At 38.1% G+C, this 25,862-nt stretch overlaps 1 protein-coding gene across 3 annotated transcripts; it reads left to right on the top strand.

The window, feature by feature from the left end:
- Nucleotides 1–11,165: 11,165 nt before the first annotated feature.
- On the top strand, nucleotides 11,166–21,668 carry LOC149847761 (mitogen-activated protein kinase kinase kinase NPK1-like). 3 transcript variants are annotated; one of them, XM_090009433.1, is made up of 18 exons: nucleotides 11,166–11,671; nucleotides 11,776–11,817; nucleotides 12,203–12,268; nucleotides 12,353–12,463; nucleotides 12,554–12,634; nucleotides 12,745–12,822; nucleotides 12,955–13,037; nucleotides 13,892–13,973; nucleotides 14,108–14,208; nucleotides 17,195–17,234; nucleotides 17,340–17,399; nucleotides 17,478–17,524; nucleotides 17,638–17,836; nucleotides 17,916–18,116; nucleotides 19,409–19,743; nucleotides 19,822–19,889; nucleotides 20,686–21,013; nucleotides 21,411–21,668. In XM_090009433.1, the coding sequence occupies exons 1-17, from the start codon at nucleotides 11,381–11,383 to the stop codon at nucleotides 20,790–20,792; spliced, it is 1,992 nt and encodes a 663-aa protein (XP_089865559.1). In that variant the 5' UTR covers nucleotides 11,166–11,380; the 3' UTR covers nucleotides 20,793–21,013; nucleotides 21,411–21,668. The 3 variants fall into 3 exon arrangements, with proteins under 3 accessions (XP_089865559.1, XP_089865554.1, XP_089865549.1); XM_090009428.1 differs by having other exon boundaries at nucleotides 17,620–17,836; nucleotides 21,423–21,668; XM_090009423.1 differs by having other exon boundaries at nucleotides 17,620–17,836.
- Nucleotides 21,669–25,862: the final 4,194 nt, after the last annotated feature.

The raw sequence follows: 25,862 nt of genomic DNA, 5'->3' as shown, positions 1-25,862 counted from the left end.
GAGCTGATGAGTAAGGCCCATAGGTCAAGATATTTCGTTCACTCTATTTCTGCCAAGATATTCAAGGATCTCTAGAGGACTTATTGGTGGAATGGGATGAAGTAGGATATCGCAGAATACGTGTCTCGATGTCTCACCTGCCAACAGGTAAAGATCGAGCATCAGAGACCTGGTGGACTTCTTCAATCACTAGATATCCTAGAGTGAAAGTGTGACGATATTTTGATGGATTTCATTGTAGGGTTGTCGAGGACCCGTCGTCAGCACGACGCCATCTGGGTGATAATGGATAGGTTGACCAAGAGTACTCACTTTCTGCCGATCAGGATCAGTGAGAGTTTGGAGAGTTTAACAGACCTATATGTGGATGAGATATTCAAACTTCACGGGGTGTCACGTTCGATTGTGTCAAATCAAGACCCTCATTTTATGTCTCAATTATGGCACTAGTTGTAGAAGGCCCTTGGTACCACATTGAAGTTCAACACGGTCTTTCACCCACAAACGGATGGTCAGACAGAGTGCACGATACAGACACTCGAGGATATGCTGAGAGTGTGCACTTTGGATTGTGATAGGCATGTGAAGCTTGCAGAGTTTTCACACAACAATAGTTACCATTTCAGTATAAATATGGCCTCGTAGGAAGCTTTGTATGTCAAATCATGCATATCACTAGTGTGCTGAGATGAGGTCGAAGTGAGAGCAGTTGAATATTCAAAGGTCATCCAACACTACTCGAACTAGGTGTCGTTGATCCGACAGAGGTTGGTTGCGGTACAGAGCAGGCAAAAGAGCTATGTCGATCAGCGGCAGGAAGCTCAACTTTGACGTGGGCGATTACGTGTTCGTATGATCTCACCTATGAAGAGTGTCTTTCGGTTTGGGAAGAAGGGGAAGCTAAGTCCTCGGTATGCGTGACCCTTTGAGATCCTTGAGCTTGTTGGGGAGACCGCATACCGAGTAGCACTTCCTTCTCAGTTCTCACATATTCACATCTTTCACGTCTCGATGTTGAGAAAGTATGTGCCCGACCCCTCACATGTGATCCACTATAAGGCGGTTGAGGTATAGCCTAACTTGATGACAGATGAGAGACCGGTGGAGATTGTGGATCACCAAGAAAGGATACTACGCAGTAGAACAATCATGTTCGTGAAAGTGCGTTGGCAGCATCACGGACTGGATGAGTACACCTGAGAGCTCGAGGCGGATATGCATGAGCACTACCCACACTTTTTTGGTATGTTCTAATTTTGTGGACGAAATTCTTTTAAGGGCGTAGAGATGTAATATCGTACATTTTTATACTTAGTCAAATTTAGAGGTTTTTGAAAATTTGTCTAAGTATTAAAGAAAATTCGATAAATGCTCGATATTAGGAATATAATATTTGAGTCTGGGTTTGGCCCAGGTCACATTAACAAGACCTAAATGAGTCAACCAAAATGTGATAAAAAGTTTTATTTTTAATCTTTAAATTCAAGCAAAATTCAGGTTAAATTCAAATGAATTTCGAAGGCAAAATTCAAAGTATATACAGTTACGTGCGCCTTGGAATTCTAAGCCCAACAGTATTTTACTTTTTTGAATTTGGGCTACGATTGGCTCAAAAATCATAATTTTTCAAAAAAGGCCCTCCTTGACAGACCGAGTCCGGATTTGGATCGGACCGGATCCAATCCATATGGTCCAAATTAATATGAACCTGGACTCAGTTCAAGACCTATATTAAGTAAAATTCGATCGAGCTTAAAATCTAAATGGATTTTTGATATGGATTTGGATCTTGAATCTGGATCCAGATCCAATAAAATTAAAGTTTTAAAATCAGAATAAAGGTTTAATTTAAAGATATTTAGTGTTAAAAAGACTCATAGAGGGATAAGGCACCCTCTGGAAGGTTTTGAATATTTAATCAATAATAATTAATTAAATTAATATTAAATAGCAATTAATTCTAAATTTCAGAAGTTACCTAATGGTGAGTCTTTAGAAGAGTCTACTATAACCATAAGATAAGGAGAGTAAAAGAAAAAAGAAAACTTTAAAAGAAGGTAAGTAATAAAAGATGTTTTAAAAAGTTAACAAAAAAAATGAGAAAGTTGAGGAAAAGTGGGATTGAAGATAGAGTGGAAATTCTATCTCTAGCCCCCGATATGAGAAACCCTAGAAGGGTGTCACCCTCTAGGGGCTCTCTCTATTTAAACAAAAGAAAAAAAAATCATGAATTAGAGAAGAAAAGAGAGAGAGAGAGAGAGAGAGAGAGAGAGAGAGAGAGAGAGAGAGAGAGAGAGAGAGAGATTGGCGTGGAGAGGGGTGCTTCATCAAAGTCTTCTACGTTCTTCAAAAAGTAATCTACAACAATGAAAAAGGTACATGTTTGTTCTTTTGATTCAAATAGGGAAAAAGGAGTCTAAATCTAATTTATGCAATATTTTCTAAAGGAAATCATGAATCTGGATTGGTTTTCTATATTCAAATTAGGGAAAACTGATATATTCATGGTGGCTTAATTTTATTTCAGATTTAGGATCTGATTTCGAAATAACAACATGCTTTGATTTAGATTTATGCACATATATATATATATATATATATATATATATATATATATATATATATATATATATATATATATATATATATATATATATGTGTGTGTGTGTGTGTGTGTGTGTGTGTGCGACAAAGCATGTGGGTACATATATATGTGGGATATATACAAATATCTGGATAAATATGTCCCATAAGATAAACTGTCAGATATGGATAAATTTGATCATTTTAGCCCTGGACAGATTTGTCCTATCGCATTGGTTGTCCAATCTGGACAGATCTGTCCACTGCAATGGTGGACAAATCTAGAAAAGGGTTGTGAAATATGAAAATAAATATAAGTATTTATTTGATTTTTTTTTCGTTCCAGCATATTATTACTTAGATTAATGCTATGTTTTATTTTTTTTAGAACATTAACAATGTACATCATGTTGTGCTTCATTTTCTTTTAACATATATTATACTCTAAAGTATGCCCTGAGTTATTTCAAAGTTTTGAGTACTTTACTATGGTTGTTATTGTTTAAAAGAAAAATATTTTTTTGGGGTAGGTATGTAGCCTGCCAAGCCCAGTCGATCTGGGTTCAGATGGGCAGGTGTGCAACCTGTTAAGCTCAGCCAAACTCAGTTTGGCTGAGCATACTTGAAAAACAAATAAATGTTATATATTTGTTATGTGTTCACAAAAAGACTGAAACTAAGTTCTGTTTCTGACTGAGACCGAACTGGGCATTGTTCAGTCCAAGTTGACCTAGTCGGTCAGGCAGAACAGTGTACTATTCAATCCCAGTCGATTGGTTCAGTAGGGGGACTTAACCTCGGTTATAATAATAATAATAATAATAATAATAATAATAATAATAATAATAATATAAATTATTTTTGGGACAAGACAGTGTTGCCCGGTCTCAGCTGACAAAGAATAGCATGATGTCCAGTCCCAACCGACTATTTCGGCTGGGGCTGGGTGTCTGTCAAAATAGAAAATAAAATATATATGTTAGCTACATATCCAAACGAAGAGAAAAAAAAAGGTTAAAATAAAATATGAATATAGAAGCACTTGTCAAGAATACCAATGGACACGTGCTGATTTCTCATAGATTACATGTTCAAATTCCTCCTGGTTGCATATTTAAATATTTTTGACAGGTCAAATATTTGGATCGTGCATATCAAATGGTCAGATTTAGGCATGATTAAAATTTTGTTTTGTTTGTACCGCTATCGAGTTTACATGTGTTACATCTGCTAGAGTTCTGAATGTTCAAATGTATATATGCCTTGCATGCTAGTAGCCAAAGTGCTTAATATATTATATGTTCTGTCATGCTTGTTGACATATGACTAGAATATGTGTATTATATAAGTTAGGCATGGATACTTTTGCTTGCATAATCATGTATCACTATGTGCCATAATGGTTACAAGACTTAGTGTCATACAAGACACCACATTTGTGCAGAATGTTTATGGTATAAATATGCATAAATTATGATGGTTGAACTTTTAAAAGTAGTTGATGAAGCATTATTATAGGCATGTGTAGATTTGAATAAAATGCATAAGACAAATGTGTGAAAACAAGATGTGTATTTCTAAGCCTATATTCATATGACTATAAAATTGTTAAACATGTGAGTTCTTATTGTGTGTGAATATATATGCATTTGTGAGCATGTTGAATGGTTGCATAAATTACGTGTTCACCATGACTTTTGCATTAGATGCATCGGTGGTCGAAAGTGAACAATTGTGGGTCGTGTGGGTTACAAGCAGGTGTTGCTCCATGTTTAATTTTATGCATCGCAAAAATTATTTTGTTATTATTTGAATTAAATTGCACTGTTTCATATTATAACGGGTTGAGCTCCCATGATGAGTTATGCATGTTGATTTGAAAAACAAACGTCGTGTTTTGCATGTTGATTTGCAAAACAAGTGTTGTGAATCAAATCATTCTTAGGATAAAAAGAGAAAACAATATAATTAATATTTTCTTGGATATCCCTTCCTTAGTGTGAGAATCCTAGACTGTAGTTTTGGGGAATTGTGAGGATACTAAAACTTCGTGTGTGTTTGTGCCCCTGAACCCAACTAGGTGGTTCACTTCCTGACCGCAGTTTTAAAGAGATTTCACCACTTTGCCTGGGGGTGATGTGTAGACACAATTGTTGTTATTGGTATACCACGAAAGTGACATTAGCGAATATTGATTTCATTAATGTCCCAACATTAGATATTGATTTTTAACGTTTCAATTGATGGTGTTGATTCCTGATATCTGTCGAGGGCCAAGTGTGAAACCAAGTAATAAAATACAAATTGTGTGTTAAGCTATAACTGGAAACCTGACTTTAACTCGAGAATTTGTTGTGCCTATTTTTTAGTATTCGTGGGTTTTAATGAAAGTGCAATTAAAATTATGTGCATTTAATAAAAACATGCATACAAAAGAAAATTCTGATAATAACTTAATAAGTTATTCATGCATGTGCATTGATTCTATGCATATTTACTACTTTGCTTTAGATCATGCATCTTTACTGTTTTCTTGCATGTGATATATTGCGTTACATGATTATTGCTCAGAAATGCATGAATGAATGTTGAGATTATGTGCTAGTGTTATATTTTCTCTAAAATGTTGCTTAAATCTAATTTATGTTCTTTTTACTTATTTGATTCATTAGAGGAATTCATACGCATGATCTATGATTCTGACACCCTATATTTTATATTTTTCAAAAGCTCTGATGAGTGATGAGAAAGGCTACCACTGGGAGCTACAGGGACTACAAGATTACTGAACATTCTACTTGGGACATAGTAGCTCTATATTTTGTTTCTTCTTGTCTTTATTTTGCTTATTGTCACTAAACTTTATTGATTGATAAATAAAGTTGTTTTGGGTTTGGATAATGGTGGTGTAAGCTCCCTTGTTGTGTTTATAACTGTAAGACTCTAGGGTCTTTGGGATTGTTTCCGCAAAATTTTTAATTTTCAACGGGTATGAGTTGAGGTCGTTACAATAACTGGGTCAAAAAGAAATTTACCGAATCCAACTAGGTTTATAAGAAACTACATATACCAAGTTAATCCAATTTAGATCCAAACCTGTTTGGATAAAGTTCTCGGAGGTATTCCTTTAACCAGAAGCACTTTTATGCAAAATCAAGAAAGTTAGTAGGTAGTTATGCATGAAACCAACAAACTTAAACCCTGAAATAGAATATTAAAAAATTTATGAATTAAACAAAAAAGTTTGGGTGTTTTTTCATAATTTCATAAAAGTTTGAGAGCATTTTTGAAAAAATCCTCAAACTGCAACCTTATCTATGATATTTTCTAGAGAACATGTATGTTTCTGGACCAGAAATAGAGGCCCCTATTCTGTAAAATAGAGGGACATATACAAAAAAAATCAGAAAAAGGAAAATTCTATACCAAGAGTGATAAAACAAGAATTATAAAAAATGTTAATGGGCAGAAGCATAAAACCGTTTAGAAAAAAAGGAGGATTCTCAAACCCTAATCGTCCTCTTCTTCTCCTTTCATTTTCATTTTTCTTTTCCCTTTATTTTTTTCTTTCCTTTTTTTTCACCTTCTCTCGTAGAAAGGGGAGGCCTTTAGGGTTTCCCCCTTTTATGAAAGGGGGGAAACTTAGAGAAGAGAAGGTAGGGCAGCCGTTTTCACCGCTGCCTACTTCACCGTGAGTTCTGGCAATCGTCGCCCAGCCGAGGAGGCTTCACCAATACTTCTAGCAGACTGTTGTGGTCGTGCCACTGCTCTCTGCTGGCCAATCCTCTTTCTGTCGTAAGCAAGAAAATCAGGTGTAGGAAGGATGACATCCCTCCTGATAGTCTCGATCGCCCTCTAACAAAAGTGGCTCCTCCGACAACACCACTTCTCATGATGAGTGTCACAACCTCTGCCTCCTCTCTACATCGCCGCACGGAAGCGATGCACTTGCTCTTCGGCTTCCCAAAGTTTGTCGCCAAGAAGAAGTCGACAAAGACTGATATAGTGCCGGTGGTCAGAACTCGGCCAGAAGGCCGTAGTGGTGCCAGAGGGAGAAGTTTTGAGGAGTTTAGAGGAGGCCGAGTTGCTGGTAGGCCACCGAGATCAGAAACCCGACCCGTCAGAAGCATCTCTGGCTCAGGATGTTTGACACTGCAGAAGACGCGACCACTGTCTACGACGATACGTCCGTGAGGCTTAAAGGCCCCAATGCGGTCACCAATTTCTCTAAACCGCCCCTGACACCATTTGTCTCTTTGCTGACGTCTGTCCTCCCTCTGTTGATCGAGGACCCCACTTCGTTCAACAAGCTGCCCTCCGAGTCTAGGTCGGAGTTCGCTGTCTTGAATTTCGGATCAAACCGCTCGAGTTCGAGGTGGATGTCTTCTCCTAGTCGCCCCTGTCTCTCTGTTCCGCTTCTTCTCTAACATGGTGTGGCGAGTGAGGTATTGGCGGGACAATTTCGACAAGTTGGACGACCTCTTGCTCTAGATCAGTGATTTTCTGCTCTCATCAATGTCGTGATTTTCTGCCCTCAGCTGCATCCTTTATTATTAATTTTTTTATGCAGCCCCACCTCTTTGGTGGCTCTGTCCGACCTAGCTGGCTGACAAGGCTCGTCGTCCGATAGAATATTCAACCATGTTTTTTTTTCTACCTCACACCGGTAGCAAGAACTGCATCTGCTAGGAAAAAAACTTTTGATGTTAGGCTCCCCTTCGCTGCAGTCTCTCTGGCTGCCCAGTTTCCCCTCTGTTGTCAATTCTCGCAGGTAGCATCATTGGTTGTGCCTGGTGGTTCTTGGGTTTTTCAGCCAGAAAAGCTTACATCTTTCAGGCACCATCGTGCATACCGAAATCGGGCTTTGATACCAATGATGAATTTCAGACTGTGGTGTGTGCTGAGGGCGAGCTCTAAGTGATAGAGGAGAAGGGAATTGGGTTGTGATTAACGGCATGCAAAGAGATTTTCTTGATGCAATTATCGAGCTCTCTTTTTAACTAAGGCATGGGTTGAGTCTACCTATGCTCCCCTGGGTAGCTGTTAACTATCACATTAGATTCTCAAATATGTTGAGAATCTAATGTATTGTAGAGCTCACCACAATCTCAGATGTATTGTAGGGCTCACCACAATCTCAGTGATTATAACTCAATGACCCATTATGACCTATTATGTAAGTGATTTATTAGATTTTTGGCCCACTACTCTAGATGATTAGATCTAATATCTAGATCTATATTTCAGATTTACTACCTGGATCTAACTCTGAATCCAACATATGAGTTTTATGGATCTAACCTATGAGTTTTATGTGTAAGACCCAATGGCCACACTGGATCTATATGAGAAAAATCCCAAATCCTCTCTACTAATAAAAAACTAGATTTTCTTTTCAAATGTGTTTGAAAATTATTTACATATAACAGTGTATTTCTCCTGCAAAAGATGGTACATCATTATTTGAAAAATTACTCTTCCCCATTATAGTAGTTATCATGATTAGCATCATCATAGTGTTCACTAGTTCTCTCTCTCTCTCTCGTTGTGGAAGAACTAGTTCTCTAGTTCTTGTGAATACAAATCACAATCAGAAACTTTCATATGGCAACACAAACTTGTGAAAGTTCAACCTGTGTTATGGTTGACAGTTGTCACCTATGATTATATGCACCTTTTGTTATGTGCATAACTAATACACTAAAAAACTTTAAGATGATTAAAGTACTTAACGTTAAGCCCTTGAACCGTTAGGATCTTAGCAAATCAACATTCTCAATGCTGAACTTCAAAATGGTTTTCAGTCTGGCTTTAACTTCAGATAGCTCTTTTCATCTTTTAGCCAATGTTACTCTCAATCAATTAGCCCTTGCATATCCCACCAACGGGGGCTCCGCATGGTTGGTAGGAGCTGTAAGTGAGCATCTTCTTGTGGTGGGATGTTGCAGCTTCAAAACCCAATGGTAGGTTGAATAACTGGTGGGGTCTGCCTAAACCCAGCTTGCCTTTCAAAAAAAAAAGGCCCCTTCATATCCAGCCCTTTTGAGAATTGAAGTCAAGGCTTGGATCACGTGTAAGAAACAACCTATGACGAGCTTTCACAGGCTGAACAAACAGAACTGAGAATTACAGTTGTGACCGAAACAAATGTGCCTTGTGGACTACATGAAGGCTTAACCATGGCCGAACACAATCAAAACGACTAGTCCATCTCTCTCATCTCGTGCTGGGTACTCAAAGCTCATTATCTAGCCTAGCCCGCCAAAATCTTGCAGTTTTTTTGCGATAGATAAAGATGGGGTTAGGCAGAACCCTACCAGTTATACAACCATACCATTGAGATTCGAACTTGCAACCTCCCATCACAAGGTGACATGCACTAATTGCTCCTGCCAACCAAGCGGTGCCCCCATTTTTTTTTCCTTTTCTTAATAACAAGGAGAAACCACGATTATTATTTGGACGTCTGAGAGGTGCCAGGTTAATCATTAACTCTTTTTTCAATATCAGGAATGTAAACCCCATCTGTACTCTCTTCATATTCACCAAGGATATTGACCTACCTAGCCTAGTGTGCAAAGCCCTGGACAATTGAATGGACTATTTTCAATATTAGGGTGTGTTTGATACGCAGGAGACACCCGTGCAAGGACTGACCAGTTTTGTCACAAATGTTCATCTCATCAATTTCTCGGCGTTAGAATATCTTGGGAGATTTTGATTTTTTTTTTTTATTTTCTTGAAAAAACCTAGGAGAAATATTGGTTTTTAAAGATATTATAAATAAATATATAATAAAAATAATATAAAAATTTATGATTGGCTTATAAGATTTTACATTAATACGAATACATAAAATACATTGCAAAGCCTCTCATGCTAAGAGGAGAGGGACTACCAAGAGGGAGCTCCGCTTATCTGGCAGGAGCAGTTAGTGCACGTCACCTTGTGGATGTTGCAGGTTCGAACCCCAAATGGTATGGTTGTATAACTGGTAGGCGTCTGCCTAACCCCAGTTTTCTTTGTTGTAAAAAACAAAAGGAGAGGGACCGAGCACTTGAGTAGATGGGTTTACAGGCCGTTAGCATTGTTTAGGGGGTAAAGGGAACAAAAATTTAGTCTCATATCTAGGGATGTAAATAGCTCGGGTGCAACCCGATACCTGACCCGAATCTGAGTCCATTAAACGGGTTTCGTAGCCAAACTTGGATCTGATTAATAATTAGACCTGGGTTTGGTATTAAGTTTTACATTCAAACCCAACCAGTTAAGTCTAAATACCAGGTTTCAAGCTAGTTGGATCTGGGTTTGGTTTTATCTTTTTCATTCGAATTTGAATATGACTCCAAATCATTTAAGTCGGATTTGGTAATACCTAGATCCGACCCGAATCCAAACAGTTTACATCCCTATCCATATCAAAGAGGAGAGGAAAGAAGCTCCCCCTATCTCTGTTTAAGGGCCTTCCCCCTTCTCAATTAAAGGGTCAGTCACTCACGCCGTGCCCCTTTTTTTTTCTAAAGTCTTAAAAACGCCCTTGCTTATAAATAAAAGCTTCTGACATTTGGGTTGTTATAGTTGCGATAAATAAACGTTAAAATCATGATTTTATTGCCAGATATTTAAGGTAAGTGGGATTTTGAAAATCTAGAGATGTTATTGAGATTATCACATTTTGTGATTATGTCGCGATAATATTGCAAGGCACTTTCTTGCGTTTGATGCGCAGGGTGCACGGCGTCCAGGACAAGACAAAGCTCATTCTTTGCAACACTGTATAAAGTGTCAGTTCAGGACAAGCACCAAAGTGTTCCCATGTGGCGTTTGTCCTGTGATGCAAACACGGTCTAATAAAACCTATGTCACATGCATACGGCTGTAGATATAGGGATATAACCATTTTTACCAGTTTTATGAAGCTTTCAATACGGCTGTAGATATAGGGATACAACCAAGTGTTCCCATGTGGTAAGACCCAAAAATTTTCAATGTTAAAATAATAAAAAATATTATTTTAGCGGGTATAACCCGAGTCTGGTTCATTTAGTTCTTATCGGGTCCGGGTATGGTTTGTCATATAGTGGGTTCTATTAGACTTAGGTCCAAACCCAATACCATACCTGAAAATCGAGACCAGGTCTGGTTTCACCTGGGTCCAAACCAAACCCAACAGGTTGACACCCCTACTGGTATATAAGGGGATACAGTACAGGTGCCAAAATGCCAAAATGAAGTACCCATGTGATAATAGAATAGAACATTTTCAAAATGGAGTAACGACACCGTTTTGACCGAACAGGGATCCTGTACTATGACATATGATGGCATCGAATCCTAGGTTGATCCTAGTCGTCCAACTAATGCATCTGGACGGCTACGATCAACATACCCCATCATATGACTACTTGGCGTTCTCACCAACTGCTTCAGCCTTTCCCTCAAAATTTAGGGGGGGGGGGGGGGGCGAACACGATCCGCCATTGGATATCAGGATCCAACGGTGCATACGCTCCGAGCTCTTGACCGTTACGCACCGACAACCCCCATTTTTTAAAACGACGTAGACAAAAAAAGCCATCCCCTTCTTCCCTTCTCTCTCCCTCACCTCCTCTCCATCCCCACGCACCCTCAGAGCCTCCGTACAGAAACCCTAATTCTAGAGGACCCAGCAAACCGATCACATCTCTAGAATATTTTCATTTTTTTTCTTCTTGTTCGTTTTCGTTGGATCTTGGGCGTTTCTTCCATGATAAGATCGCCCCTCGCTTCTCCGTCCTGAAACCCTAGTTGGAAGAAGATGTGGGAGATTCTGGGATCGATCCGGCGGTCTCTCGTCTCTCCCAGTGCCTCGCCCGATGCCGGCGAAGATGCGAGCCTGATGAAAGGGATCGGGAACTGCGTAAGACGGTCACGGATGGGGTTCCTCCAAAGATCCCCGGCGTCGCTGTCGCCGTCACCACCGCCCCTCCCCGAGGATGCTGGGCTGCCGATACGGTGGCGCAAGGGGGAGATCATCGGGTGCGGAGCGTATGGCCGTGTCTACATGGGCATGAATCTTGATTCGGGAGAGCTTCTTGCTGTCAAGCAGGTCGGCGTATTTTTTTCTTCTTCTGAATTTGGGGCTTCTCTTCGTTCCTGATATTGGCTTTTTCGGTTGCTTGAATTCGGGTGTTTCTTCTATGTGTTTTTCAGGTTTTGATCGCCGTTAGCAATGTCTCCAACGAGAAAGCGCAAGTAAGAACGTTTGCTCTTGTTCCTGTTTTTGGTTAACTTGTCTTCTCGCATTTTCCGTGTTCTTTTTTATAATTCTCTTGACTATCATAGCAATTCCAAGTTCTGAATAATCTCCGCACGGAATTCGGTTGCCTTTTTTGTTTACCAAGCAACACACTTCATCTGTTGTGCACTTCCTGCTTACTTTGCTCATCGAATAGTATAAGCTAATTCTTTTTGGGAATTGATATGCGAGCCAGATTCATTTTTAATCGTTTTTCTTGCTACGAGAGGAGGGGTGATTGCTTTTCTTTGGACCTTGTGATTTCTTTTCCTATTCAATACTGGGATGTTGAAATTCTATGTTTTTCTTTATGGTGGTTTTTTATTTATCTTCGGATTTTAGGCTCATATTAGGGAACTTGAGGAAGAAGTCAAGCTGTTGAAGAATCTCTCTCATAAGAACATAGTGGTGAGCGTTGAATCAGTTTTTATGTTTTCACGCACATAACTGATCTGCTTCAACTAATATTTCTTGCATGTTGGTGTTTATCAGCGCTATCTGGGCACATCTAGAGAAGAGGAAGCCTTAATTATTCTGTTGGAATTTGTTCCTGGTGGATCCATATCATCCCTTCTTGGGAAGTTTGGCTCGTTTCCGGAACCTGTAAGTGTTTACTCTTCTCCTGCACAACAAATTGTTTACTTTCTAAATACTGGATGTTTAATCTGTTCTTGTGATTGGATGCATCTACAGGTTATAAGAATGTATACAAAGCAACTGCTTCAAGGGCTGGAGTATCTCCATGGAAAAGGAGTCATCCATAGAGACATCAAGGTTTTTGGTTGTTTGAAAATGTTTTTGTGATGAAACTTATTTTCTGTTGCCTTTATTTTTTAACTGCTCTACTTTGATTATCGGTCTTTGAAGATGTCTTTGGATTTCAGGGTGCAAATATTCTAGTTGATAATAAAGGTTGCATCAAGCTAGCTGATTTTGGTGCTTCTAAACAAGTAGTTGAACTGGTATTTTTAAATTCTACATTTCCTCTTTGCTTTTGATAAATGTGGGCGTGCTTACTACCTTTTTATGGTTGCTTAACCATTGCCATTATAACCTATGGGCTGCTAATTCATTGTCACTTCTGGGTATGATAGGCAACCATATCAGGCGCCAAGTCAATGAAAGGGACCCCCTACTGGATGGCTCCAGAAGTTATTCTTCAGACTGGGCATGGCTTGTAAGACTGCTATGAAACCTCTGTATTTTTCATAGTTTGAGATTTTAGTGGAAACTAAAATGTTTCCTGGGTTAGCTTCGTTTGCTGATGACAACTCACTTCACATGTGGTTTTTATCATTATCAATTTTTGCAAACTCAATGCTATAAATATTTTGATCTTAACACATTTTAAAGATTGAATGCTATAAAAGCACTCTATTGCATACCAAAAGCTTTGGCTTTTTATGTCCTGCACATTCTGGCATATTCATATGCTGTATGTATGTTGATTACCCTAGATTTAATATTCACAATGAAACAAATCAACTTATCCATGTGCAGTTGAATTTAATGTCTTATGCATTTTTCCTGGCATGCTTCCTCAAATAGGCACTTGTATATGTTTTGGCAAACACTGTAACCTTTTAGTCCTTGAAGTTTTTCAAACAAACCAGTTGATGATTACAAATAAACTGCAGAAGTTTTTTTTTTAAACAAACCAGTTGAAAATTTTTCAATGCAGGCATGTAATTGAACCCAATATCCCTTTACAATTTGTTTTTTAAGCAAAACAGTATATTTTGTTAGTATAAATATGGCAGGAGCAGAAAAGCAAAGCTGTCTATTGAGTCTCAATATGTGCGAATCTTCTAGTTAATCTAAAAGTGTGGAATATAAAAAATGAGTGATATTTTTCTATATCTGAACTGTAGCATGGATAGGTGTTGCAACAGTTTTTTATATACCTCTTTCATGAATTTTATTGCCACAGAAAATGCTTATTTCTTCCAACAGTGAATCTTACATTGCAAAATGTTTCTTATTGAATGGATGGAACTGTATCTTATATATTAATGGAAACCATTCTTGTAGCTCTGCTGACATATGGAGCGTTGGGTGTACTGTGATTGAGATGGCAACAGGAAAGCCCCCTTGGAGTGAAAAGTACCAAGAGGCATGTGGTTTGAATATTCTTTCCATGCCATGTATTTTTGCTTAGTAGTGTACCAAAATATTATTGAATTGGATTATGAAATATTTGAATTAAAAAAGTTGCAAACTTTTGTTAATCTTTGTTCCCCACTTCAGGTGGCCGCATTGTTTCATATTGGGACAACTAAATCACATCCACCTATTCCTGAGCATCTTTCTCTTGAGGGGCAGGATTTTCTTCTTAAGTGCTTGCAAAAGTATGTTGGAGTTTTAGTTTTCTTTTGGCTTTAGCTTGTCACTAATATTAGTTTTGACTATCATCTCTTAGTTTTGACTATCATCTCTATCCTCTGTATTTCCATTGCATTCCATATAAATTCAACATTTTAGTGGCATGGAAAATAGTTATATTTTGACATGGAAAAGGGCATTTTCCCTCTTTTGATAAATAAATACTTTCTTCATCAAAAAATAAATAATGTCAGTGCCACTACATATCAATCCAGTAGACTTCAACATCTCATTGACAAATATGTTTCTTATGACTATTTTCACTTGATTGTATGACCTTTTACTGATTGGAGTGAACATATTCCAACATGCTTGTGAAAATTATTGATGCATTGAAGCCATGAACAATGAGATTGCAGTTTCTATATCATACATTGTTCTACTCAGATTGCATGTCCTAACATATACATTATTCACTGAAAATGCATTTATAAGTACCAGTATATAATTGATGGAAGCGCCAAATTTTCAATGAAAGTGCATTTCCCCATGTTAGTTATTTTAGTGTTTTTAGCCTCTCAGAGAGTAAACATAGAACTAAACTGTCATTCAGGATCTTAAAAATTAAGAATCCATAACTATGAGTGTCTATTATGGTCTCAATCTTGGTGCCTAATAAGTGTTTGACATGGATATTACATTTAAGTGGAATAATCTATATCAATTGGGATCTAACTCCAGTTACACCACTGATTCCTCAATGTTGGGATCAATTAAGTGTGAATATATATTCTAGATATCTACACAATAATAGCTCCCTGAATGCTTAAAACTCTTGTCCGTTGACAATACATAGTAGATATCTATGTAATTTGTGCTCTATCCCCATTGCTTCCTCAATGCTGGATCGGTCTGGTGTGGATATGTTTTCTAGATATCTACAAGATAGTAACTTTCTGCATGCCCATCACTCTTGTCTGTTGACAGTAGATATCTTAGTCCTATAATCTTTTTTTCCATTTCATTTTTTATGTTTCTCACATGATGAATGCAAGATGCTGGCCCCAGCAAATTTAATGACAGATATGTGGGTAACAGTCACAAACAACAGGACAATATTTCAGATTGAGCCTCAAACCTGATCAAATTTCTAAAGAGAAAAATGGATAAGGAAAAGTTTGGGAGAGAAAATTATATATCCTTGTGCTGATATGCATATGATATATTGCTGAAAATTACTGAATTACTGTCAAATCACATAATGTACTTTTCAGATAATGAGGTGGCTTTTAAGCACAAACATTGAGCTACAAGCAATATAAAACGACCATGAATCACCAAGTCGACAGGATATCACGAGTTCGAAACCCACGGGGGCCATCCTTTGCCACAAAGTTGAAGCTGGGTGTACTCCTCGGTGGGCAGGGGGAACCTCAAGGGTTTTACCAACTGGAGGCCTGCCAATGTGCTGTCGGTGATGGGGGTGTTTTCCCTTGGCCTAGCCAAAACAAAAAAAGAAAAACATACCTGTACAAATGACAATCATGTGTTGCATGCTTAATGCTCATACAACACCGCAAATACAAAATCAGCTTCTATGAGTGCAATACCAGGGAAACCTATGCTCTACTTCCCACTTATAGATTGAAATGGTGAACTGAAATATTAAAAAGCTCAAGGACCTGATGGGAATTTTATATATTTTTTTTATTGAGGTAGCTGTTTCAATTGACCTATTTCAATGATATAAGAAAGCTCCAGTTGGCTATTTTTGTGAATATTCTAATCTTTGGAGCAGTATAGGACAACAGTTGAAGTGTTGAACTGTATCAAAGAAAGAATGGATAGTGAATTAGGCCAAGCGTAGATAAAATCATTCAAAGGTACCTAATTTTGCAGGTGGATGGCATTTACCATATTCACTTTTCAAAATCCATGTTAACAACTTCATATGCTGATGTGAGGTTGTGTCACGACTCACAAGTACTATATGGAGCATCTCCTCATTTTCCCCAGTTCTTTGGTGAAGTTGCATAGCCTCTCAAGGGTTTACCATATTCCCATGAGATGTGCTTTATTTGGTGCGGGGAACATGTTTTGGGCAATTAAAAAGAACATGTTTTTACAAGTAGTGGGTCAAATCAGCATTAGAGATGTCCATGGTTAGAGTGAACGACAAGCTTTTGATTTCTCTCAAGACTACTACCTCAGATATCAAACATCCATCCTGACATTAATGCAAATGTTAAATAGCTAAGACATAGTTGTCACTTGGATCTAAGCTGAAGTGACGTTACCATTGAGGCATTATTCAAATACTTTGTTTTGTCAGGAGTGATCTCATAACTGTTTCCACTCTTACTTCCACCCCTTCTGTGTCATGTTTTACTTCATTTCCACTTTCACCATGTAGTGAAACTTTTCTTGCCTCATTCTGTGCATTAGAAACATTGAAAAAGTTTGAGTAATTTTGCTGATAGAGCTTTAGTAAACTTTACATTGTTAAGTAGGAGTCTGCTCACACTGCTAAGTGCCATGGCTATGTGACACTAGCCAATCACATGACAGCATTGCATGGGGCCCACAGATACATAGTGCAGGCCCCACATGAAATGCTGTTATGTGATTGCCTGTCTCAAATAGTCATGGCACTTAGCCGCTCTCTGGATCCCTGCTCCTGATTTGGTGATGTGACATAGGCAACTACCAACTCACATACATCTGCTGAGAATTTGTTGGGGTACTTTATGAATACCCTTTTTGCTTTTCAGTAATCTATTAGTGAACACCATTATGCACTTGCTGAGATTTATGTCATGGTTATGCAGTTATTTGCTATAGGCTATAGCAGTTCACTGGTGTGTCTTTACCATGTCCAATGCTAGTTCACACGGTTAATTGTGGCTTTAATTTTTTTGTAAATCTTTGAACATGATTCCACTGAAGTTGGTTGCCTTTGAAGTCTTAGCACTCCTTTCATATTCCCATATGACTAACATGGCATGACAACAGGGAACCAAACTCAAGGCCATCTGCTTCTGATTTGTTGCAGGTAATCTCACAAACTGGTGTAGAGGAAAGAAAAAGAATATCTTCACATATTCCAACATATTAGTTTACTATCTAAGTTAATTGCACAATATTCCCTTGCTTGCAGCATCCATTTATCGTAGGTGAATGCCAGGATGTTCATCCTTTTGCTCGTTCATCTGCTATTGTGAGTTCACCTTCTTACTTTCTTTACACTGGGAATAATAGTGCCCTTGCCTGATCAAATGGCATATTATCACCTCAGGAACAGCCCGTGAACTTCCAACAGTCAGATTCTTTTCTGAAAAGCTTGTAAGTTTCTATTAATGTGCCATATTTTGATAATTTATAAATCATTAATTGCTATATAGTCTTTGATGGAAACATAAGAGTTTATTTTATGGCAGATCTAACCCATTGAACAGTCCAAGCACAATTAGCAGTCTTCATGATGTCCCAAATCTTGGCAGTGTGAGGTGCTCCACTATCTACTCCGAGAGGCAATCTGGAACATGTCGCATATGGGAGACCAGGACAAGTGGTGATTTGTGTCAACTAGGTGAAAAAGATAAGGAGGATGTCTCAAGGATTGATCCTGCTTCAGCAGTGGACCCTCTTACAAGGGTAATATGAACTGCAGTTTTTTATGAAATAGTTACATAGTAATGAACATTAGAACTTACATTTTTGGTTTTGACTCCAGAGCTTCAATCCCATCTCTGAGCCATTTGATGATTGGCGGGATGATGTTGGTAAGTCTAAGAATGGAACTGGTGGCATCCCCAGTATGGCTGCAGATGTTGATGATAGGGAGAATGATTTCAGATTTCCTTGTGGTCAATCAATGTGCGAAGATGATGATGAAGTGACAGAGTCTAAAATAAGAGCTTTCTTGGATGAGAAGGTATCTATGCCATTTACATAGAGCCAAGCAACCTTTTTCTGTGATTTCTTTGTAGTGCATACTGTTAAGAGAAATAAAAAAAAAGATAAAAAATGGTTTGGCAAAATTCTCCATTACATTAATTGCAGTAATGTGGGTCAAACTACACATAAGTTTTCCTTGTAAACTTTGTAAAATCCAAACACCAGCTTACATGGCATTACTTGCCACACCAAAGAATATACACAAGTTTGTCCGCAGTTTTTAATTTAGTGATACATTTGGTAAAACACAATTTACTTGTGAATTTTATTGTACAAATTGAATTTTTTATTCTGTTCGAATTTTAACAAAAATATTAAAAATAGAAATAGGGAAGGTTGGAGTAAACATATTATATATTTCATTATCTGAAGAAATACCGATTTTATAAAATCCAATTTTGCAAAAATGAACTTTTGGTTGCAATCTACTAGTTCGCATATACAAGATAGAAGCTATACATACATACATACATAACAAAAGGTGGTGCAATCTAGTATCAGCTGCTTTAGAAGGTCGTGGAAACTCTTCAGCCAAATTCTTATCTCTTAATTTTCAGATTGATAATGTTTCTTGTAAGGGTCCATCTTTGGCCATGGGCTATATCCTCTTAATGTTACACAAGTGCGGCACTTTGTATTGGAAGGACAAGCCACTGGATTGGCTACCCTCGTTGGGTGACCATTTGTAATTTTTTTTTATCTCATATTAATAGAATTCGAGGACCCCCCAGCGTTTTCTTCTAAAAAAAACAATATATATATATATAATATATATACATACATATTGAAACTTTTAATAGTAAACATTTTTACTTATCAAAGTTTTGTGTTGTTTTTTAACAATGTGGAAAAGTTTCCTGCATTAAATATGGAAAATTTCAAACTTTTTGTTAAAAGCTAAAATTTTATAAACTGGGCGAAGAGATCTAGTATTAATTCAAAATTTTCTTTAATTATTTGAGCATATGTAATGTATAATAATAATTTACCTGAAGTGAAAAAATGGAAACTAAACACTTCATCCTTCTTTTTCCTTTTCTCTTCTTGTGCTTTCCCCCCTTTTTTTTCTATTTACAGTTCTACAATTTTGTGTATTCATGGGTGTCTATTTGAGGAATGAACCTTGTAAAGAAATCAACATTCAAAAGAAAAAGGTTTTCTGCCTCATATTGCATAAGAATCATGATCCTTTCCAATTAAGATTGCTATTTTGCCATAATCTCTTGGCAGGATTGCAACTGCAACCTCATTTTGTTTATATTTGTATAGGCCTTGGAGCTGAAGAAATTGCAGACACCACTGTATGAAGAATTCTACAATACCCTGAATGCTGTTCCTCCAACAATTGAGGGGACTGGATATGAAAAGAATGCCACTTGGAAATTGCCTCCCAAGAGCAGATCACCCAGCAAAGTAACAAGGAATGAATCAGTGGGAGTGGTAGATGCTACAAAAGGAATTATGAGTCCAAAGAGTTCCAGTCGTCGCATTTCAAGTGGTGGAAGCTCTCTGAGTAGCAATGCTTTGTGGGAAGTTCCATCCTCGAGGCTGAATGAGGGGCAATGTCTAGCACAAGATGGTCAGCATGAACCTGACACTCCGAGGTCAGTGTATAACTGTCAACTATATTAGCCATTGTATCTCCTGATATATGTCATCTAAATTGCATCATTATCATGCAGCGTAAGCTGTTCTGAGCGGCAGAGGTTGTGGAAAGAAGAGCTAGATAGGGAACTTGAGAGAGAAAGAGGTACTGGCATCTAAACTCTATAGCAATTTATGCTATTGTAGAGGAAGGGGCGGCTACAGGCTACACTGTATGACTAGGATCAAACCAATGGCACAAGAGTATCCTTTCTGAAGGACAATTTGATTGAATGAGTTGCACTCACAAAATTCTTGTTTAGTCACTGAATTTTTCATTTGTTGAAATGTGGGGCAATAAAAGAAGCCATAAAGATTGTATTCCTAGTTCCTACAAGGGCTTCACTCATCTGGTAGGGGCAACTTGTGAACGACACCAAGTTGACTGGACGTCACAAGTTCAAAAATGAAAAACCCAAGGGGGCATTCATTGCCGGAAGGTAAAAACTGGGTGTACTTCCTGGTGGGCAGGAGGGACCTCAAGGGTTTTACGAACCAGAGACCTGCCAATGTGTGGTTGGTGACGGGGGAGTTTTACCTTGTCTAACCAGAAAAAAAACTGTATACATAGTTATTAAACTCAAGCGCACATGCATGATTTGTTAACAGGCACATCCAATGGCATAAATCCCTGAAATATGTATGTGTTGATGTGCTTTTTTACCACCCGAGGGACATTTTAGGATGTAATAGAAAGCATGCACGGGCCAAGCATGATTTTGTTAACAGGCACATCCAATGGCATAAATCCCTGAAATATGTATGTGTTGATGTGCTTTTTTACCACCCGAGGGACATTTTAGGACGTAATAGAAAGCATGCACGGGACAAGCACCAGTTAGCCTCAGTTTATCTTCAAGCAGTCTAATAATCATTATCATTCTTGTGATGGATTCTTGCAGGAAGAAAGAAGCGTTTGGCAGCCAATGACAGGAAATCATCTTCTCCAAGGGACACAGTTCTAAACCACCAAAGGGATCATTTAGGGGCAGCATTTGCATCTCCATGAAAATATTGATGTCACCTCGCATTCCTTCATAGCTCTCACATCCTCAAAACATTAATGTGGAAATATGAATGTGAGCTCCTCCGGTGGGCTGCTTTTTTGCAAACTATGGCACAGTTTTTTATGCCTTGTGTTTGCTTCTTCATCCTGCAATCCTCCAATCAACAGATTCATGTGCAACAATTTTGAAATCTATTGCCTGGGCACAGCCCCTAATGTCACAGGTACCACACAATGCTACATTTTCTTTTTCATAATTATCTCTTGTAATATATTCAGGCAGCTCCTATGCATATAACAGTTTTATCTGTTAGAGAAAAGGTACAGAATCTTGGAAGGGGCAAATGATTGCCTGATTATGAAGTAAAAGTTTAGAAAAGTAACAATAACTTTTGCTGTCACCTGTAAATATTCTTTTTGATAGACTGCCAATTTGAAGATGTATTTTTCCAAGAGTTTACCCAGTCTCTTCTGTCAATACCCCTGACTGTCCCTTGACGTTGCATACATGCAATAACACAATGTTTGGATTTGACTCAAAAACTTTCAGTTATCACTACTTAAACATTTTTAATGAAGTACTATTTTTTGTATTTATTATCTCAAAATATGTTGACACAGTTCTATGCATAGAGGATCTCTTTGGGAGCTGCACATCAAATGGAGCTGGAGAGTTGGAGAAATAAAGGCGTCCAATTCTTGGAATTGGAAAAATACCTCGAGGGAGGATATGTCATAATACCTCAATTATGTTATAAAAAACTTTCATTACGAGATTTTGATTTGTTTTATCTAAGATCCGCTTATTGTACCATAAAATTAAATAACAGTTATTCTTGATAATCAAGAGCATTCTTAAGATCTCATGTTCCAGGATAATATGTTTGTGGTCCAGGAATTTATCAAATACACAGGTTCGGAAAAACATGATTCATTGTGTGTCAACATGTCAAGTTGCTGCTGTTCTTGTTCAATAATTGGAGTAATCTACAGAAATGGCCCAACTTATCAGCTTTTAATTAAAAGCCGGTCAGCATTTGGGTTATTGCATGCCCCTGCCTATTTTATCTGAATGCATTTCAAATGCCATCTTTTGGGTTATTACATGCACCGGTCAACATTTGGGTTATTACAATGTCTTTTTTTTTTTTAATAAAACAACTCATTGTATGTCATCTTATGGACACTATGTTTGATTAAGCCGGTTAACTGAATGATTGAATGATTTTATAACCAACCACATCCTTGAAGCATAAATTATAAAAAGCAGTCAGGTGGCTGATTTTTTTTCCATGACGAACTGGGAAACCACCTCCGGTATGATAGACCTAGTCGCACTGGTTGTGCCTGCTGTACTTACGGTTGTTTTCAGGACGGTGTAAACCCATGGCAGACCCCTTGCCCCCAATGCCTTGCTTCGGCACAAGCAAGAGGCGTAATGCCCTTGCCCCTTCTTTTATGCAAGGGGATGATACATGTGGGAATTGGAATCCTGACTACCCGTCTAGCAGCCAAGCCCCCCCTCCCACTATGCTAAACTCCTGGAGGCTAAAGCAGGTGCTTAATGTTAAGCATCTTTTGGTAAATAGCTGATAAGTCCAGTGTTTTTTTTTGTAAATTGTGCAATTTTAACCAAATTGCATTGCAAATCGCCATGTTTGCTTGTTGACCATGGAGAGACCATATCAGCCGAAGTATGAAGGGTTAGTGGACAGCATATATAGGATTTATAGACATGCCTGACCCCATCTTCATAGGCAATTCAGCATATGTCATCCTTATTTTTTTTTTCACTTTTTAAAGGAAAGCTGGGGAATAGGCCCCTGGTTTTTCCAACCTCACAACTCTTAACACCAAGCAACCACAGGTTCACAACGGTCCAATCGGCAGAAATTGTATAATGATGTGATTGCATGAAAGTCTAATGTTATAGGGGTCAATATGAAAATTTGTCATCTTATATGATGTTATTCCTGGTAGCGTTACGGGACCTAATCAGGTTGCTTCTAAGAGCTTTATATGCGCCATGTTTGTGTAACAGTTCATCTACTTGCAATAATACACTGTAAATAGGGATGGCAGTGGACTGGGGGAAAACGTACCTCGCCCCGTTTGGACCGGGGATGGAGGACATGAAACATGAATGGAGGCGGGGATGAAGGTTAAAATCAAAACCTATGCAGGGATGGAGGCAGAGATGAAATTATGCTTTCCCCTGCCCCGCCCCATCCTGTTCTTGATCCCCGATTCCAGCTAGTAAAATAATTAAAATACCTTTAGGGATGGCAATGGACCGGAGAGAAACGGGGCCCTGCCCCATTTGGACCGGGGATGAAGGACATGAAACAGGGAAAGAGGCAGGGATGGAGGTTGAAATCAAAACTCGTGCAGGGATGAAGGCAGGGATAGAGGGCAGATTTTTGAGATGGGGCGAGGGTGAAGACCTTGTCCCCTGCCTCTGCCCCGGTCCACTGCCATCCCTAACTGTAAAACACCTAGACATATAGCACCTACCAAGTATTTATAATTGGTGCTACACATAGACATATAAAGTCCAAACTTTTGGTGGCTGTTTGGATTCACCAAAACAGGTTTTGATAAATCTAGCTCAGAGGCAAAGTGGATGGTCTGGTTTTAATTTTGTTTTTGTTTTTGTTTTTATTTATTTTTACAAAAAACCTGAAAATCCACCATTTTGGTCAGCGAAACACCTGAAAACTTAAGTTTTTAGCAAACTAAGTTTACTAAAAACCACAAAAAGAGCCTATGTTGTTGAAATTTTTGTTTAACTTAGTGGGTCAGGCAACTGAGCTTGAACCAAGTATGCTCGGAGGCACGTGTACACAGGCTCTATCTTTCAAGTGATAGTTGCTCCACTTAGGATCAAGTCCTCGATACAATGGGTACTCGTTCAACTATGCTCCCAGAATACAATTGAGTTTCTCCCTACTCACAAAAATCAGTTTACGCCCGACAGTGAGTGAGACCAATAACCCCGACATAAACCAACTTAACAACCTCTTGATTAGGATAGCAAGATCTAGGTTCAAATTGGGTATGAATTTAAACTGCAAGTGGGTATGAATTCGAACAATAACTGGATATGGATATGATCAACAACGGAATTTGGGTACAAGGATCAGAACAATAACCAAATCTAGATCCTAGATAGGGATCCAAACTGTAATTGAGTTTGGATCCTAGACAAGGATAAGAACAACAACAAAAAATGGATTTGAATTGTAATCGGATTTGGATCTCATAATTGAATCAAAATTGTAACTTAAAAACCGAAGAGGAGAGAGAAAGAGCATAGCTCGTGGAAGAGGAGGAGAGAGGAGAACTTGAGAGAGAGGAGAAGAGAGTGGTGAGGGATGAGAGAAACGAGAGAGGGCTGGGGTTTATATAGGTCCTAGCCCTAGGCCACCCACAAAGGCTATAAAGAGTTCTTTAATGGGTCCAAACTGCCAGCAGTAAGTGGACATGGATGGCCAAAATGGCCAATCATCAATACCCAAACAACTAGCTAAGGAGGGTACTCAAACAGTGACAAAAATGACCCTAGCAAGGTCAAGACCGACCTTGACTGAGTCAACAAATCAATGGTCAATCAAAGCAAGGGAAAGAGTGGTTGTTGGATAGTTTTGAACATTTAATGCTCATGCAAAACTATTGGGCAAGGTTCAAACAAATTCAGATAAGATCTAAAAAGATGCAAATAGGTTTAATGCAAAGTCAATGATAGTTTTAAGGCTAGGCCAAAAGTCGATTTTAGATTTGGAGATTAAATCCATCCCAAGTACTAAAAAGATAAGCACAAAGCCCAAGATCCAAGATCCAAATCTAAAGTCAAAGGTCAGGGGTCAAAGATCAAGGTCCAAGAATAAGTGATGTACAAGCCCAAGATCTAATGCCCTTAAGGGATTTTCCCTTTAAGGCACAACCCCTCTATATAAGGACAAGTGGTTTTCCAAAATCCTTAAATGTCGAACTAAACTTGGGAAAATAAGAAAACTAGACAAAAAATTTAGGGATAGTTTTGAGCCAAAATCCAATAATTCTTCATGTGGATCAAAACTATAGAAGAGGCCTTAAGAGGTTGTTCGCGTAGATTCAGTGCATGAGTAAAGGTACTTTTTTGGTTTTGAACTTCCACGTTAGTGTTACTTAGTCATAGTTAGTCTGGGACCTCAATAATGATAGCTTTGAATTGAGAATCATAATTGACCTTCCAAACACTATAACATACACTTTCACTTCAAGTAGTCATATTGTGTCTACCATTATATATATACAATCCACACATTAAGGGTCATGTGCTATATCCCAATTTTATGAGTGCTCTAGAGACAAATTTTAAGTTACATAGAAGGCGACCCTCACCTTCATACTCACATAGGTAAGTCCATCAATGATGTAAACCTATTTGAAACACTCCAACTATAAGGTCTATGGATCTTATTAAGAGTTTAATTTTAAACTCAACATTCATACACAGGTTTCAAGTAGTTGACATCGGGAATAAGTAAATTATTAATTACTCATTTCAATCACTCAGAGACGTGCTCTTTTCATTGAACCACTCGACATTGTTTGACCCTTATCATATGGTTGGGTTTTCGTCAACGATGATTGCTTTTATAGACTTTAACCTTATTTCTCTCGATGTCTTAAAGACGATATCTTGAGAAAGTCTCTTTGTCAAGGAATTCACTAAGTTTTGACAAGATTTTACATATTCAATTGATATTACTCCTTGTTTGAGTAAACTATTCACGTAATTATGCTTTAGGCTGATATGTCTAGATTTTTCATAATAAATATTACTTCTCATTTTGTATATAGTTGTTTGACTATCACAATACATAACTATCAGGAGTACTGACTTATCTCCTAACAGTATCTCCATTAAGAGATTCTTTAGCCACTCAGCTTTTATACTAGTTAATGCGAGTGCTATCGACTCTGTTTTCATTGTAGAATAAGTTATCACAGTTTGCTTCTTTGATCCCCAAGCAATTGCTCTAGACCAAAGGGTAAATATCCAACCACTTGTGAATAATGATTCATTAG

Source organism: Nuphar pumila, chromosome 1, assembly GCF_984573655.1.
Source record: "Nuphar pumila chromosome 1, dmNupPumi1.hap1.1, whole genome shotgun sequence".
NCBI lineage: Eukaryota > Viridiplantae > Streptophyta > Magnoliopsida > Nymphaeales > Nymphaeaceae > Nuphar > Nuphar pumila.
The sequence above is the reverse complement of the archived record's forward strand: the minus strand, read 5'-3'. Positions and strand labels throughout refer to the sequence as shown.

Excerpts from the sequence above, each read along its gene's own strand:
- LOC149847761 (XM_090009428.1), top strand. The coding sequence starts at position 11,381 with ATGTGGGAGATTCTGGGATCGATCCGGCGGTCTCTCGTCTCTCCCAGT. Across the intron at positions 11,672-11,775 it reads AGCTTCTTGCTGTCAAGCAG|GTTTTGATCGCCGTTAGCAA; the intron begins GTCGGCGTATTT and ends TGTGTTTTTCAG. Across the intron at positions 14,209-17,194 it reads CTTCTTAAGTGCTTGCAAAA|GGAACCAAACTCAAGGCCAT; the intron begins GTATGTTGGAGT and ends GCATGACAACAG.